Consider the following 18,187-nt stretch of genomic DNA (forward strand, 5'->3'; position numbering starts at 1 on the left):
CATGCAGGAGAGGACGCTGCAGCGTGAACTACTGGGGCTGCTTACCTGCTCCCTGGTCACCGTGTAATTTTGTTCTTTAAATTTACTTATTTATGTATAGGAGCATACTGTCCTTGTCTTCAGACACACCAGAAGAGGCCATCAGATCCCACTACAGATGGTTGTGAGCCACCACGTGGTTGCGGGGAATTGAACTCAGGACCTCTGGAAGAGCAGTCCATGCTCTTAATCACTGAGCCATCTCTCCAACCCTATCACCACAGCACTCTTAACCCAGTGGATTGAGTTGATGCCTTGCATGGGTCTTCTCTTGGGTACCCTGAGCAGACCACACCCAAAGCAAGAGCCAGACTGTCCTGAGAGAAAGAAATCTAAAGCAGACAGAAACACAGAAACAGACAAAGCACCAGGCCCACACAGGGATGCAGGGAGGTCCAGGAAGCATGTTTAATTGGCCAGACACAGACAACATACATCGGGAGCAGGGAGGAGACCTGGACATGCGACAAAGCCTATCACCCTTGGCCTGCATCACCAGGTGAGGGCCTCCCTATGTCCCCCCAAGACACAGACAGGACAGCACCCCAAAAAGAGACTCCGAGGGTGCTGGGAATGCAAGCAGGGAAGGATGCAAACAACCACAGCCAGAACATCACCTTTCCTGGATTTGGTTTTTAAGTTGCCTAAAAATCCATCAGCAGCTACAGAATCTACTAGGGGCACCAACTCGAATAGTGCTGGCCTGTCACCCCTGTAAGATGGCTGCCCTCCTTCTGAGGCATGGAGAAACAGATCCAATGAGTAACATGACACTTCCAAAGTCTTGAAGGAATCTGAAGACTTGGTCCAGGAATGCAGAGGTGAAGGGTGCTGGGTGGGCCCCCCACCCTAGGAAGCAGACAAAACCTGAACCTAAAGCCAAGACAGAAGATGGGACCAACTGTTTATTCAACAAAAGCCTTTTATTCATTCAAAAATTAACCATTGGATTTATTCTGCAGATATTTTTTTTTTAAAAAAAATTAAAGTTGGGAGGGCAAAGCTTCCCACCGTGCCCTTATGCCAACTACCTTGCCAGTCCCAGATGACCTAGCAGAGGGGTAGGTGGGAGACATGCTGCCAGATATATGGGGCTGGGGGCCCAGGACCTCTGAAACCACAGCCCCCACTTCGGCCTTCCCACACTAGCCTCACCACTGGCTGGACCACTGCATCCCCAGGTGCCTCTGTGGCTCATCACCACCAGGGGGCATCCCCATCCATCCTTGGATCATGTAAATGCAGAAACACTGGGAAGAATCTTGGAGGTTTTCTGCTTGGTCAGCAGTGGGGGCTTTCTCAGGAGAGATGCCAGAAATCCCAGGCACCACACACTCCATCATCCCCTAGAAGAGACAATGTCCCCCAAAGTGCAAACGCACCTTCCTAGGAAATCAACTATCAAACTGTAGAGCATTTAAAGAAAGAGATGTCAATGCTGCATACATTTGCCTGTTACTTTAAACCTGGCTAGATACTGAAAAGTCGTGATACACTCCTAAGTCACCATCCACACAAAGTGGGCAGCCGATGCTGGGAAGAGGGGGTCACAGCATTCCTGGCCCTAGAAAGGAGGGTCTGCCGAGGGACCAGGCCTGGCCTCATCGGCTGGACCACACCCCTAAAGAAAGCAGCATCAGATGAGGTGGGGCCTCTGTGGAAATGAACTTGAGAGGCCCTCGGGCTGCGCCGAAGAGGCTTGGCCTCAGATTCTGGGCATGCTGTGTGCCTCAGCTAACTGCTGGTGAAAGAGAGACAGGCGTTAGTCAGCACGCATCCTTGAACAAAAAATAGTGTTCGACACACTGCCAAGAAAAGGCAGCCCAGGGCTGTCTCAATGTCCAAGGCTTGGGCCCAAGGACATAAACTGTGAAGACCAAAATGTCACACTGGAGGCTACAAACCAAAAAGCTGAGATGCTGAGAGGAAGCCTGGATCCATAGACCTCAGTGAACACCTTAGCTGAGGGCCCCATGCTTAACCCTTGACAGTCCTCAGCTAGGAATCCATTGGGTCTTGATGTCACCAAACATGTCACTGACAGAGAGGACAACCGAGGCCCCAGAGATCAGAGAGAGGTCCACTCTCATCCTCTCAACCTATGTCACCACATCTACTCTCTGTCCTAGAGACTCTGTCAGGGACCAATCAGGAAGATAACCCAAAGAGGCCTCAAAGAAAACTGCCTGTGTAACTGGAGCCCTGTGAGATCTGGTGGGCTGGCAATGAGCAAAGGGTCTGTCTACCCATGAAGAGAGTGCGTACACGGACTGGCTAAGCATTCCCACCCACAGGGATGGTCAGGCAAGGCAAAGTCACCTCTTGGTGGGGGACATCAACCCTCCAGCTGCTTACCCACAGAACATTAGCAAGGAAGATTTCGGCCTCCCAGAAGTATGGTGTAGATTACAGGAGAATCAGAGCAGAAGAAAAACCCGGGGGCAACCTCCCCCCTCTCAATGGTAGGCAGTAAGGCTACACAAACTAGAAGCAAGAACTGTGGGCTCAGGTCTGCCTTTGCAGCTGAGAGCCTCCCCAGGGAAATCTCCCCAGGGTGAGGATGAGCTCAAAGGAGCTGGAAAGAATCCTAAAGAGGGGCTAAAGGGAGTGTCATCAGACACAGTCAGCCTTTAGGCCAGACCATACACGCCAGCAGCCGAGGCTGTGCCCAGAGACTATACGGGGGTTGTACTGTCATTTATACGATCCTGTGCTCTCCAGAGTCTAGAAAACATAGCCATAGAACAGCGTCACAAACACAGGAACCCTAGCTCTGGGCTGAGAATCATACAATTTCCACAAGACCAGCCACCAGGCCTCACAGCCTTGCTGACCAAGAAGGGAAAAACTATAAAGTCCCAAAGAAGCCCAGCCTTGGGTTCCTTGCTTCTAGTCCATGGTTGCCTGCTGCTCCTGGTGACAAATATGGAGCCATATTCTCTGGCATGGCCTCCTCAGCAGCATGGCCTGGTCGTCCTGTCCTCCTACCCTTTCTTTCTCAGACTCCTGAATAGGGAAGAAGCCTGCTGCAAAAGGCAGAGAGAGGCAGGCGAGCAGGAGAGCAGGGGAATTCATATGCTACACCCAGCCCCCTAGCATCAAGGAGTCAGAGGCCAGCAGTGTGCAGAGAAGCCCACTTTGTACTCTCTCTACTGCGTGCCCCAAACCTTCCCCAGTCCTCACACCCAGAACAAGGCTCCATTTTCTCTCTGTTGTGACCATCAAAGCAAAAGTAGCAAAATTAAAAACAAAACAAACAAACAAAAAACCCTCAAGTTTGTTCTTGAAAAAAGTGTTACGGTTCCAAGGAGAGCAGAATGGAGCAGTGGGGTTTCCAGGGCAGAAGCTGGGGAACAATACGTTAGCCATTTAGGAATGCCCACCTTCCCCTCTCCAAAAATGGAGCATAGTATATGAAAAAAAAAGAGAAAAAGATTTTTGGCTTCTTGGCCGCTGCAGGCCACCATCCTCCCAAGTGAGGTGGGCAGGTGGGTGAGGGTGTGCACATGTAAACGGAGGCCCAGCGTCTGGGAGTTTCAGACACACAAGGTAGCAGCAATAGTTAACAACCAATAAATAAAAGGTATCGATTATATATGAGTATAAAAAAACCGCTCAGTTTCCCCACAAAATGCACAATACTGATATCACAGGAGCCACTTTCACTAACATCCTTGTCTGCCAGTGGCTTCACTGCCCCTGGCCACCACTGCAGGGGACCAGGCAGAGACTCAGGTCTCTGAGACTCAGAAGCCTTCTCCCAGTGGTCAGTATCTTTTAGAACAGAAGGTAGTTTGTTTTCTTTTACAATGTCCGTTTGAAATAAAAAAAAGAAAGCACACAGGCCGGACAGCAGGAAGAACGGGGCGGCTGCTGAGGGAGACAGCCAGGCGCTCAGTTTTGCAGAGGGCTGGAGCCTTTCCGTTTCAGTTTGTCGCTGTTTTGGACAAGCGGAGGTTGTTGACGATTGGAACCAGTGGCTTCAGGCGGCAGGTGGATGCAGGGCAGGGGGAAAGGGAACCAGGGCCTGGCTCGAGGGCGGGGCTTTGTGGAGCTGAGGAAGCCTGGGTGGGCACAGGGGCGGAGTCAGGCTGCGGTGGCCTCATGGCACAGGAAGAGGCTAGTGGTTCTCACACATCTGCAAGACAGAGGAGACAGGGTGTGTTAAGAGCTATGGTGACTGAGGGTCCCTTAGGGCCCAGCTTCCCGACTTCAAGCTGCAAGCTCATTTGGGTTTGGAAAAGCGAATATGATAGTAACGAGAGACTATAATGGTCTATCAGTGGAAGATCTCTGAATGTGCCACAACCAAAAATTTACTCAAAAATCAGTGATGACATGAGTCTGAGGTGCTTTAGTGACTCTCATCCATGTGGTATCTCCTGACCTGACAACCACCTTGACTTAGAGCACAAGACCCAAGCCCTTCCCATGATGTCACACCACACGCCAACGCTGCCTGAAAAGGCTTCAGGTTTGAGACACGTATGTTATGAATGATAGTGGTTTTGTTTCTGTTACTGCATCTATACGTTTTCTGTGTGTTTCTGTTACTGCATCTATACATTTTCTGTGTGTTTCTGTTACTGCATCTATACGTTTTCTGTGTTTCTCTTACTGCATCTATACGTTTTCTGTGTGTTTCTCTTACTGCATCTATACGTTTTCTGTGTGTTTCTCTTACTGCATCTATACGTTTTCTGTGTGTTTCTCTTACTGCATCTATACGTTTTTCTGCTCTTACAGAAACATCACAGTTTAATTACAGAAAAAAATAAAAATAAAATCATATGCATAACAAAAACTACTTTTAAAATAAAATCTTTACAATTTATTGGCTGTAAATGTTTGATTTAATGTTTATTTCATATACTTACAAACCAAGAGTTGTGTCAGTTTCTCAGTGAAGAGATGGGTCAGAAGCCAAGAAAGTGTGAGAAACTAAAGGGCGCTAGAGGGCGCTAGAGGGCGCTAGAGGGCGCTAGAGGGCGCGTCGGCATTCTGGGCTGGAAATCCTGAAAAGTGTATGGCATTGACTCACTACAAGATTCTTCGTATCTAACCCTGGGAAATAAATAGGATGCTCACCATGGCATACTCCTTAATAGTGAAGGACCGACCTGAGTGTCCAATATCAGGGAACTGGGCGGATAAAATATTTACAGCCATTAAAACCACTGATGGGACAAGTCACAAAGGACCCGATCAGAAGCAGGATGTGGATGCAGCACCTCTTCAGCCGTTACACATTTGAAGGAGAACACGAGGGTCAACAGGAGCATGGGGAAATCGGAGTCCTTACACCTCGACAGTGGGGACGTAAAATGGTGGGGAACAGAGTCTGAGGCCTATCTGCCTGTATCAGTGACATACCCACCAGTGTGTTTTAAAATGGCTTTGATTTATGGCTCCGAATATTTTATAAGGCTACTTATGAAACTTGATGGAACTGGTTCTTCGAAGAATCTGGGGTAATCTAACCCCACGTTCCCGGGCCTCGCTGTCTCACATTTTTGGTTATAGAATAGATTATTTCTTTTCTCCCTTAAGCTGAGGGCTGTGTTTTGTTTGTTTGTTTGTTTGTTTGTTGTTTGTGTCAACTGCAAAAAGATACATACACAGGGCAGAGGATGCGGCTTGGCAGAAGAGTACCTAAGACTCTTGTCTCAAACAAATAAATAAACATTCTGGAATTAAATTATGACCCAGGCTATGACAGGATAGACCTGGGAAACATACTAAAAAGAATCCAGTCTCAAAAGACCACTTCAAAATAGTTAAATCCACAGACAGAGAGCAGAATGGCTGGCAGGGAGAAGCTGGGTGGAGCCTGACTTCAGAGACAATCTGTTAGAATCAGGAAGAGGTGGCAGGCACATAACACTGCGAACACACTAAATGACAGTGAAGTGTTCAGTGTGTCTGTGCGAGTGTGTGCGTGCACGAGCGCATGTGTGTGTGTGTGTGTGCGTGCCTATGCGTGTGTGTGAACACGTGTGTGTACATTTGTGTGCATGTGTGTACGTGTGTGTGCGTGTGTACACACCTGTACATGCACACTCTGAGGATTAAAACCAGAGCCTCTTGCATCCTGGTAAGTATTCCCATACCAGTACATCACCACCTCTGTATTTTTTATGTTAAGACCAAATTTGTTATTCAATTGTCCAGGCAGGTCTTGAACTCGAGATTCCTGCCTCATCTAGGATGACAGGGATGATGGTGGTGATGGGGATGATGGGGATGACGGGGATGATGGGGATGACGAGGATGATGGTGGTGATGGGGATGATAGGGATGATGGGGATGATGGTGGTGATGGGGATGATAGGGATGATGGGGATGACGGGGATGACGGGGATGACGGGGACGGTAGGGATGGCAGGGATGACGGGGATGATGGTGTTGATGGAGATGATGGTGGTGATGGGGATGATGAGGATGATGGGGATGATGGGGATGATGGGGATGATGGGGATGATGGTGGTGATGGGGATGGTAGGGATGACGGGGATGATGGTGTTGATGGGGATGACGGGGATGATGGGGATGATGGGGATGACGGGGATGATGGTGTTGATGGAGATGATGGTGGTGATGGGGATGATGAGGATAATGGGGATGATGGTGGTGATGGGGATGATGGGGATAATGGGGATGATGGTGTTGATGGGGATGACGGGGATGATGGGGATGACGGGGATGATGGGGATGACGGGGATGATGGTGTTGATGGAGATGATGGTGGTGATGGGGATGACAGGGATGATGGTGGTGATGGGGATGATGTGGAAGATGAGACGGCAGGGGCACAACAAGGAGACAACAGGCCTACACCACCAGGCCTGGTTCCTTCTGTACTGTTTCCCTCCCAGACTCTCTTATAAAAAGCACAGAACCTTCCCTGGAACCAATGAGCCTTTCAGCGATGCAAATGTGGAATAAGGGGTGTCCTGGAGACTCCTGATGAAACATAAGGGAGGACGCTGCAGAACCCTGCTCTAGCGCAGCGGGCCTCCTGACCTGTGAGGGTCAGACAGTGGTACGCTTTCTCGTAGGTATGCGAACCAGAGAAAGGAGGCATTTAGGTGTTGCTAGAAGGAAGTAGGAAGTCCCCACAGAGACGGCACTGACTTAGGCTAGTTTCATGTCAACTTGACACAAGCTAGAGTGGTCAGAAAGGAGGGGGCAGCAGCACCTGAGAAATGCCTCTGTAAGATCAGGCTGAAGCAAGCCTGTGGAGCGCTTCTGTAACTAGTAATTCATAGTATCATGGTGGCTCGTACCACCCCTGGGCTGGTGGCCCTGGGTTCCATAAGAAAGCAGGCTGAGCAAGCCATGAGGAGCAAGCCAGTAAGCAGCACCCCTCCATGGCCTCTGCATCAGCTCCTGCCTCCAGGTGCCTGCCCTGCTTGAGTTCCTGTTCTGACTTCTTTCAATGAACAGTGGAAGTGTAAGGCAAGTAAACCCTTTCCTCCCCAGGTTGGTCATGGTGTTTTGTTGCAGGAATAGTAACCCTTAAGACAGTGGGAAATCAGGCAGGACACAGTGGTCAGGAGTAAAGGGAGGAAGTGGATGGGGCAGGGCTGATGTAGTTTTAGCTCCCCTTCCTGTCAGCCTCTGTGATCTGCAAACCTTTCTGATGTGCAGTTACTCTTGCTACACCCCCAATACTATTCATCTTTAAGCTTGTTGTTGCTTTGAAATATGATCTTATACTGTTGCCAAGGCTGGACTGAAACTCTCATGTAGCCCAGGCTAGCCTGAAACTTCTAAGTAGCCTAGGTTGGCCTTAAATTGGAAGGAGGCTAATCCTCATCCCTCAGCCTCTTGAATGCTGAGTTTGCAGGTGTGAGACTACACACCCACCAGGAAGCTCTGACTGAAATGTGATTCCTGAAAGACGATGGACACAGCGTTGCATCTGCTGCTAGAAAGCTGTAAATCTAGAGCCCATCAATACATTTAAATCTATTTCATAATGATGGATTTTTAAAAAGTCATCCGTTACCTTTGAAGGATGTCAGGAAAACAGTTAATTCAGGCTTGAGAGACGGCTCATTTGGCAAAGTTCCTGTCAAGCCAGCGTGGGGATCCATCTGGGCCTGATACCCAGCACCCACGTGAGAGAGCGTGGCAGCACGTGGACACTGAGCAACTGCAGACAAGCAGATGCCCAGGGCTTGCTAGCCAGCCAGCCTAGCCTAACTGATGAGGTCCAGGCTCAGTGAGGAGTGTGGATCTCAGAGGGAGACACCGGATGCCAGCCTATGGCCACACATAAACATGAGGGCATGTACACAAACCAACTCATTTTGGAAAGTGATAGAGAGAAACAAACAAATGTAGCTGCTAAAATCTGGTTATCAAGTCAGCAAATAGTAGTCAGACTCAAGTCCCCAGCAGTGTGGGGCTCATCCTCTCGGATCAGGGAAGGCAGCAGGGAACGCACAGCAGGCTGTCCTCTGCCCTCCGTGCTCATGGCACGAGCAGACACACAGTAAACAAATAAGTGTAATTTAAAAAAAAAAAATGAGCCGGGCAGTGGTGGATCACACCTTTAATCCCAGCACTCAGGAGGCAGAGGCAGGCAGATCTCTGAGTTCAAGGCCAGCCTGGTCTACATGAGTACCAGGACAGCCAGAGCTACACAGAGAAACCCTGTCTTTAAAAACCAAAAAATTAAATAAATAGAAGTAAATAATAATTCTGGCCACTGTGACTATGTCTAGGTCAGATGGGCAAGTTTAGGAAGTAAACTTTTAATTTGTCACATTTATTTTTAATGAAGTTCTCTTTGTAAGCATCAGTTTCAATGTCTTGTCGATATGAAAGTGTTTCTGTGCTGAGTAACATTGATAGAGGGGCTGGAGAGATGGCTCAGGGGCTCAGAGTGCTGGCTGCTCTTCTGGACGACCCAGTTTCAGTTCCAGGTACTCGCACCAGTGGCTCACACTGGCCCCTAGCCCTAGCTCCGGGAGATCTGATGCCCACTTCTGGTCCCTGAAGGTACATATAGCAACACACACATACATACACACACGCGCGCGTGCACACACTCACACACATTTTAAGTAATGTTAATGGAAACTTCAAAGTGGAGATTTGAACTGGAGAAGAACAGAAGAACATCCTGTCCCTCAGCCCTCTGGCCCCTACTGCCTAGTCTTTGATCTGTCTTCAACCCAGAAAAACTTATTTTCAAGCTAACCAGAGGCTGGATTTGGGCTTATGAAAATGTTAAAACACCACAGAGTTGTGCCTGACTTGAAGATCCTCAGGAACTCTGAAGACAAGGGAATACGCTGCCTGCCCTGTGGGTGGGTGGTCACCCCCAGCCTGTCCTGTGGGTGGGTGGTCACCCCCAGCCTGTCCTGTGGGTGTGTGGTGACACAGGGAATACGCTGCCTGTCCTGTGGGTGGGCGGTGACACAGGGAATACGCTGCCTGTCCTGTGGGTAGGTGGTCACTCCCAGCCTGTCCTGTGGGTGGGTGGTGACACAGGGAATACACTGCCTGTCCTGTGGGTGGGTGGTCACCCACAGCCTGTCCTGTGGATGGGTGGTGACACAGGGAATACGCTGCCTGTCCTATGGGTGGGTGGTGACACAGGGAATACGCTGCCTGACCTGTGGGTGGGTGGTCACCCCCAGCCCTGCCTCAGAATCCCTCAAACTCACCACAGCTCTGGGCCTGGACTATACCAGCCCATCGTAGAGGGACAGCGCCTGCACGATGGAAGGGTCGGCCTTGGAGCCCTCCTGGAACTCCTGAAGAGTCAGCTTGCCGTCAGCGTTCTGTGAACAAGAGAGGTAGGTGGCTGAAGGTGGCCATCGCCTTCTGGGACAGTCTGCCCACGGCTGGTCTCAACAGAACTTCCTGAGTCTTCAGATGAGTCAAGCAGACAGCATCAGATACCTGACACGTCTCTCAGTCCCCATCTGGGGACCAGGGAGAGACACAGTGACAGGTCTGAGGAAGGAATAGCATGCGTGTCAACTTAGAGACACCTGTGATTGCAGGCTTTCCATCGCCAAATGGTACCGGCTCATTTCCTGCTTGTAGCTGGGCTCAGTGCCACAGGCCTATGTTCTCAGCTACATAGAAGGCTGAAGCAAGAGAATCATGACTTCAAAGCCTTGGGATACATGGTGAGTTCAAGGCCAAAGTGGACAGTTTACAGAGCCTGGGACATACAGGAAGAGTTGGTGTGGAGGGTGGGGGTTGGAGGCGTAGCTCAGTGGCAGAACGCTTGTTGAGAGCTTATCTCAATTCCTAGGTTTACAAAAGAATCCAATACCAGGGGCAGAGGTTTGCCAAACAAATGTGAAGACCTGAGTTTGAGTCCCAGCAACCATGTCAAAATGCCAGGAGCAGTGGCACAGAACTGTATCCTCAGGGGATAAACCTTGGGGCTCACTGGCTGGGCAGCCTAGCCAAATCAGTGAGTCCCAAGTCCCAGTGAGAGACCCCAGTGGGTGAGCTAAGGGTACCCAAGGCTGACTCCTGGCATACTCATACATGTGCATGAGTGTGTAAGCATGCACACATGCACACCAGGTCACATACAGTGGCCAGTCCTTAGGCTTCATGTTCCACGTGTTTCCCTGGGGTCTCTTTTGAAAGCCAGGTCACATTAAGTCCCAGGAATCCTAAGAGGGAGCCTAATTAGAACTTGGGCCTCAGATGGAGAGATGGCTCAGTGGTTAAGAGCACTGGCTGCTCTTCCAGAGGTCCTGAGTTCAATTCCCAGCAACCACATGCTGGCTCACAACCATCTGTAATGGGATCTGATGCCTTCTTCTAGTGGGTCTGCAAACAGTGACAGTGTACTCACATTCATAAAATAAAAATAAATCTTAAAAAAAAAAATAACTTGGGTCTCAGGCACCATTCATACGTGTCCAGCACCAGGGAAGGGAACACAGGTAGCCCCACCCTGGCAAGGCCAGTCTTGTGATGGCTAAGAGCCTATATGTGTGACACTTCCTGATCCCCTAAGACCTCAAGTCTCCGGGGCACTCTACAAAGGAGGAAGGAGCTGCATCTATCCCCTGTGGTCTGACAAGGGAACTGGCTTAGAGTCACTACTGAGGGACCTCATAACCACACCCCTGTAAATCCAAGGCCTATGACTTTTTCAAAACCAGAACCACAGGTTGATGGCCTTAGTAAAATCAGTCTGGGTCCTGCTACAAGAGGGCTGCTGCTACCTTCTGCACTCTCTGAAAGTTTCTGAGGACAGCAGGAGCCCAGTGTGCTCCTCCCACGTGTTACCCTCCTTTCCTAACTGAGAGCTGGAGCTTGGGGCAGCCTGGTACCACGCAGCAGTGGTCGGAAGCCCGGTGAGCTGTATTCTCATGGAGACTGGAGACGCTGTTCTTTTACCCCATGGCTTCAAATTTCCATGTAAATCAAAGTGGTTGTAGTTTGGTTGGGGTACAGCTCAAGCAGGGCACGGGTTTGTATGTGCACAAGGCCAGGGCCTTGTACGGTCATACCCTTGTCATACCAGGGTATGACCCTCGACAACACCAGAAAAACAGGGGAAGGCCCTCACAGAGTCAAAGGAACCACAGAGTTCTGCAGAAAAGAGAAAGGGGCTCTGGGGAGGCGGCCTGGTCTGTAGAGTGCATGAAGAGTTGATGAGTTTGACTCCCTGCATCCACTCAAGAGCCAGGCATGGTGGCACGTGCCTGAATGCCAGCCAGGGCTGAGACGGGAAGATCGCCGAGGTTCACTGGACAGCCAGTCTCGCTGAAGCACTGAGCAACAGGTTCAGTGAGAGACTGTCCAAAAGGAGCAATAGAAGATGCTTGCTGTCATTCTCTGGCCTACAGACAGACAGACAGACAGACAGACAGACAGACATGCACATGCACACACCCACACCCACGCATACACAGGAGTACACATGTGCATATGACAGAGACACATACACACAAGAGAAAGAGGTTTCTCAAGCCAGGGTCTGTGGCTAAAACGCAGCAGATCTGTGAACACAGATGAGGGGGTCAGACAGTCCCCAGAACCTCAGATGACTTCAGAACCAGTGCTGCACCCAGGATCTCGTCCCATAGCTGCTGCCTGGATCAAAGCGTCAACTTAGGCAGGTGGGTGTGCCCACCATGTTTGTGCAGTGCTGGGGATGAAACCCAAGGCTTTGCACACAGTAGGCCTCTTCCACTGAGCCACACCCCAAAACTATAACACAGATTCCCTTTAAACCACGCCTCAGAATACACACATACACACACACACACAAATAATAACCTGTTTCCTGGCCCCTGTAAGGTTCATTTTTACACACTTAGGGCCATTCTTGTGAGAAGTCAGGGTTCTGTAGAACGTCAAAACAGTCCAGGATAAGAAAAAAAGAAAAATGGAGGCCACGGGCCCTGCCTAATAACAAAAACTTCCTGGAAGCTTCCTGGGAAACTCAGCAAAAACCCTGAATGGCTACTGGCTGCGAGCCAGGTTGACTGGCCTGAGCCAGCTCCAAGGATCAGTAGCAAAGCCTGGCCAGGTCCAGGGTCTCTTATGGGCCACCTTACCTTATCCATCATGGCGAAGATCCGGTCCACTCTCTTCTCTGGTGTGTTCTCTTCTTCTGGGAGCTCCACGGTGTTCCCCTGCCAAGGGGAACAAGGCCCAAGCACAAGGCCCGTGGCTAAGCTAAGCCCTTGCCCAGTCACCAGGCCACTAGACCAGCACTTTGACCTTTGAACTCATAACTAAACCCTTGCCTCAATACCCTAGGCTGGCAATGAGGATTATCCCCCCATCTCAAGTCCTACAATGTCTCAAAGGGATATCTCAGGCATCTGGCTCTGCTCCCTACCTAGTCCCTGCCTGACCAGCCGGTGGGGATGCCCATGGCTACTCAACAGCAGTGTTTGGTTGTCCTGGATTGTCCTGAGACAGGGGAGTGACTCTGGTTTCCCCTGGGCCCTGAAGGTCATCAGTGGCCTTCCCACTACCCCTTCCCTCCCGGGACTCACCCTTGCATGGCCTCCCGGCCACCCCCCTGAGACTCACCACCATCTGGTAAATGGCATCCACTATGTCCAGCATCTCGTTTCTGGTGATGTAGCCATCGTTATCCAAGTCATAAAGCTTGAAGGCCCCTGTGATCAAGCAGCCAGGTGGAGGTCACCCTGGCCCAGGACAATAGCAGTGCCTTCCCTCCCCCTCCCTGTGACTCAATACAAAGCCTGAGGTCAGACCTTCCCACCAAACATCAGGCCAATATATACTGATAGGAGGGCACACTCATACACCAGTGTGACCAGAGTCAAAGATGAACAAGCTTTGGCATGATGGTGCACGCCTTTAATCCTAGCACTCAGGAGGCAGAAGCAGGCAGATCTGTAGCCGGCCAGCCTGGTCTACAGAACGAGTTCTAGGATAGCCAGGGCTACACAGAGAAACCCTGTCTTAAAAAACAAAAGATAAAATACACACAAATTTAGGAATCTTATGCAGAGGCTCATGTCTCTAATCTGAGCATAAGGAGGTGGAGTCAGGAAAATGGTGGTTCAAGAACATCCTGAGCCACATAGAACATTCTAGATAAGCCTGGGCTACATAGTGAGAACTTGGAAAAAAAAAAAACCCAAGGGTTGAGGCTGTAGCTCAATGGCAGAGCACTTGCCTAACATGGGCAAGGTCCTGAGTCCTGTCTCCAGAACGACAAAAATGATAACAATAATAATTTTTTTTAAATATGCAGGCATTGGTCTATAAGGGCTGAGGTCGTGGCTAGAATGGCCTGTGAGAGGACGGGTAGTCCCGAGGGTGGGAGTCACTGGAGGAGACAGCCAGGTCCTTAACCTGGGTCATGAGGCCACCATAGCAGTAGAACCCCCTCGATCCCAGACACCGTGGCTCTGCCTCCCCTGCCTCTCATCTTCAGGCCTCACAGAGAGCAAAAGGAGGAACTAAGGCCATGCAAGGGCGCACGTGAGCAAAGTCCTCCTGTTTCAACACAGATGCCACTGTGGACCGGGAAAACACCCACCAAGCAGGGCCTTCTGCCAAATGTCTCTCTTCTTCTAAAAAATCCCCTGTTCCTCCCATGTCAGCCAAGGACCCTCCAGGTCATGCATGTCCCTGACTAAGTAGCTCCCCCAGCCTTCCAGATGTAGCCTTTCACACGTCGTCCTGGCCTGGAGCCCTCGTCCGCCACTGCAACTCCTCTCTTGGCTCACCAACTCTCAGCCAGCACCTCCTCCTCCCCGCTTTGCCCACAGCATCAGGGAATTTAGGAACCCCATCACTGCGACAGATTGACATCTTAGCCCTGGGTAGACCCTCAATTCCTACCCGATGCCACAGGTGGCACCTTCACCTAATATTTGTTGATTGAATACGTGCATGAGAGACATCAATATGGCTGAAGACCTGAGTCCAGCAGGGATCTGGATCCTGTGAGCCACCACCCACAGGATCTGCTGTCTCGGTACTGTATCTACCTGAATGTCACTCTTGTTCCCACACACCCCCCAGACCCTGCAGCCTGTCCCACCGATGTGGCTGTGAACTCTGCCTCACAAAATCCAAATTCCCCCCTCTGGGACCTTTCTCTGTCCCTGAAGGAAGGGCAGGGTGTCCTCTTGCTCTGGCCCTCCACAGATGGCCTGGCCTGCTTCCTTGGCCACATTGGGCCCACCTGCCCAGGGCCCATTGCCCAGGCCTCCAGGACTGCCCTGACTTCCCAGAGCAGGACACCATCTGTGTCACCAGGGCAGGTGTCTAACGCCTCCTCGTGGCAAGGGCTGGGGCTGCATCCTTCCAGCCTGGTGGGGTGTGGGAGGGGGGACTTACACCGCAGCTTCTCATCCAGGGTCCCCCTTGAGGTCACCGATAGTGCCTGGATGAACTCAGAGAACTCAATCCTGCCATCCTGAGGGAGACAAAGGGGACGGCTTTGGTCAGCACAGACCTCGTGATGGGCAGTAGAAGACTGATGAACAAAGGGCGGGAGGGAAGGAGTGAGGGGCAAGAGGGGAGGGAAGGAGGCAAAGCTGGCAGAGGGATAGTATGCAGCAGAGACTGAGGTGCTGATACCTGCTGTACTAGTAAGTACTGAAAACCTGTGCTCAGTGGTACTCAGTGAAAGAACCAGGCACAAAACTCTAAGCCTCAATTTCTTCATCTGTGAAATGGGGGTATTGAAAGAACCCACACCACAGGAAATGGTGGCCATGACTGTAATTCCAGCGCTTGGAAGGCAGAGGCGGTAAGACAGGTTCAAGGCCAGCATCAGCTACACAGAGAATCCAAGGCCAGCCCAGGTGGCCTGGCTAGTGTTTGTTTATTTGTTTGTTTGTTTGTTTGGTCTACTTGATACAATGCAGAGTCATCTGCAAAGAGGGAACCTCACTCAACTGAGAAAATGCTCCCACCAGTGGGCATTTTCTTAATTAATGCTTGGTGTGGGTGGACCGCCCCTGGGCAGGTGGTCCGGAGCTGTGCTAGAAAGCAGGCTGAGCAGACTGGTAAGCTACACTCCTCCACAGCCTCTGCGTCTCCTGCCTCCGGACTCCTGCCTTGCTTACAGCCAGTGACCGAGACACGGAAGCCAACCCAAACCTTCCTCCCAGGCTGCTTCTCATCACCATGTTTACACAGCAACAAAACCAACCAAGACCCTGGGCTAAATAAGATCTCCTTCTCAAAAAACAAAACAGAAACGCCAACCCACAGATGGCTGTCCGGCTGTTAATCCCAACCCCACACCTAGCGTTTGTCACACTGTGAACACCAGTTACAGCCGCTGATCTTATTCTTAGAGGCTTCTGTACTTCACAGATATGTATGTGTGCGCGCGCATTATGTCTTTATACATGTATGCAGCAATCTGTGTATTTGCACGTGCAAGCCCGTGTATTTATGCACATGAACATGGGGCACTGAGTGTGTCAGGCATACAGGTGAGCACGTGGGTGGGTGGGTGTGCAGACGTAAGCACTTGTCAGTCTTGATCTGTGCTGGTGTGTGCCGGTGTCACACCTCGGCGTGTCATCGTGCCCACATGCATGCGAGTGCCCAGTCCTGAGCGTGGAGCTGTGCGGTGAACTGGGATGCAGTCACGGGACGGGCTGAGACCGGGACAGACACAGCTCACCTTGTTCTCGTCGAAGACATTGAAAACAAACGTGGCGAACTTGGTGGGGTCTCCAAATGGGAAGAACTGCTTGTAGATCTTCTGGAAGCCAGCGGCGTCCAGCTGCCCGCTGGGGCAGTCCTTAATGAAGCCCTTGTACCTGCAGATGGCAGAGCAGGCGGCACAGAACATCACCCACCAGGAGCCTCTGCCATTGGGACCCAGGAAAGCCATGAACCCTTCCCTGGTCCAAGACACAGACTCCATGACATTGGTAACAGCGTCCCATGGTCTGAGGAACATGGACTCAGATGTCACAGGCATGGGCTCATGCCTCTGCCACTCGCTGGCTGTGTGACCCTGGGCAAATCACCCCACTCCTCTGAACCTCACATGGACACAAGAAATAAGAGGCAGCACAGGGATTTGCCTAGACATGGCACATAGAACTCCTGGCCTCTCTGCCTGTCTCTCCTCACAGAACAGCTAAAATGACTCCCACCAATGATCCCAGGAAGCCTCCTCACTCCTGGCTGCATAGCACCCTGACACGGAATGGCAACTGTCACCCCGACCCCATCCCTGCTCAGAACAAACACCCACTGGAACCACACATGGGGCTCAGAAGACCCTTTGTACTTACTCCACTTGGACGTGTCCACCCTTGCCCCAGTACCCAGGATGAGACTCTCCCATGACCGAGGCCACTGAGAGGCCACTGAGAGGCCAAGGCCCAGTCTAACTTGCCAGCTGTGCAAACCTAAGCAAACACCTTCACCTCTCAGAACGTTCCTGTATGAACCACGATGGTCACTATGCCAACCTAGCTAGACTTGGGTGGCATGATGGGGGACCTGATTTTAAAATTCACCACAATACACTCTCCAATATTGAGCAATGCTACAAAGCCATGTAAAAGAGTCCCTAGTGTGACCGTCAGCACACTGAAATTTACGTGTGGCTTTAAGTCAATGCCTGTGTAGCTGAGGCCTCCCCTGTCCCTCAGGTGGGGCATGCTCTCTTCTGAGGATCATTCCCCCCACAATGGAGCCAGAGCAACTGGCCTCAACCAGCAGCAGCATCTAGTCCAGGGACTCTGTCATCTTTATTGTCTTATGGGCAAGCTACTGAGAAAGTCCATTTCCAAGACAGGGAAACTGAGGATGCAAGAGAAGTTACTTATAAGGCCATTCAGCCCACCCTGGTGCTGTGATGGGGAGGGAAGGTGAATTGAGGCTGATACTCAGAAATCTGGGTCACTGACTTGCCTATGGTTCCCTCACTACCCACCGGAAGGTTCCATTTGAATACCATCCTCAAAGTAGAGGATTCTGGGAGTCTGGAGCTAGAAGCCTCTTGTGACACTGTAACTCCTACACCCACAGAGCTAGTCACAGTGCCATGCAAGGTAGGACAATGATCCCATTTTACAGATGAGGCCAGCTCAGCTGTCCACAGCCACCCATAGCCTCTGCTCTCTGCATGCCTTGCCCTGTGTTGGCTATTCTCAGCCTGCCAGCTTGTTTCCCCACATCCACCCAGCACAGAATTTCTCCAGATCCACGGAGGTCCCTTCATACTGTTCTGGAAAGTCTCAAAGGGCCTACTTGCCCTGGCAACCCCAGGAGGCCTGTGGACCCTGTTACAGGCCACACACCAGAATGAAGCAGAGTCGGTCAGGCTGGGAGAGGCCAGACACCGGGTCTGAGCATCTTCCCTTGAGGCTATCTCCAGCTTCATGCAGAGTTTTAGGTTAGCTCCTGACTGCCAGACTCAAAGCCAGAACTCCAGAATCCATAGGAGACACCCCTGCCTACAGAATCCATAGGAGACGCCCCTGCCTACAGAATCTATAGGAGACGCCCCTGCCTACAGAATCCATAGGAGACGCCCCTGCCTACAGAATCCATAGGAGATGCCTCTGCCTACAGACTCCATAGGAGATGCTCTGCCTACAGACTCCATAGGAGATGCCCCTGCCTACAGAATCCATAGGAGACGCCCCTGCCTACAGACTCCATAGGAGACGCCCCTGCCTAC

General features: G+C 51.0%; 1 protein-coding gene across 2 annotated transcripts in view; it reads right to left on the minus strand.

Annotated features, from left to right (window-relative positions):
* Window positions 1-943: 943 nt before the first annotated feature.
* Ncs1 (neuronal calcium sensor 1) overlaps window positions 944-18,187 on the minus strand; it is a 51,217-nt gene continuing 33,973 nt past the window's right edge. Inside the window, exons 3-8 of one of the 2 annotated variants that reach the window (XM_028757010.1) lie at window positions 16,169-16,307; window positions 14,866-14,944; window positions 13,078-13,166; window positions 12,594-12,671; window positions 9,720-9,836; window positions 944-4,177 (exon numbers count right to left, since the gene is read on the minus strand). In XM_028757010.1, coding sequence (XP_028612843.1) covers window positions 9,738-9,836; window positions 12,594-12,671; window positions 13,078-13,166; window positions 14,866-14,944; window positions 16,169-16,307 — 484 coding nt within the window. In that variant the 3' untranslated portion in view covers window positions 944-4,177; window positions 9,720-9,737. Of the gene's footprint in view, window positions 4,178-9,719; window positions 9,837-12,593; window positions 12,672-13,077; window positions 13,167-14,865; window positions 15,237-16,168; window positions 16,308-18,187 lie in introns of those variants that run through there. The other variant, XM_028757009.1, reaches the window with a different exon arrangement.

The sequence above is a fragment of the Grammomys surdaster genome, unplaced genomic scaffold, assembly GCF_004785775.1.
Source record: "Grammomys surdaster isolate TR1022 unplaced genomic scaffold, NIH_TR_1.0 126133, whole genome shotgun sequence".
NCBI classification, from domain to species: Eukaryota; Metazoa; Chordata; class Mammalia; order Rodentia; family Muridae; genus Grammomys; species Grammomys surdaster.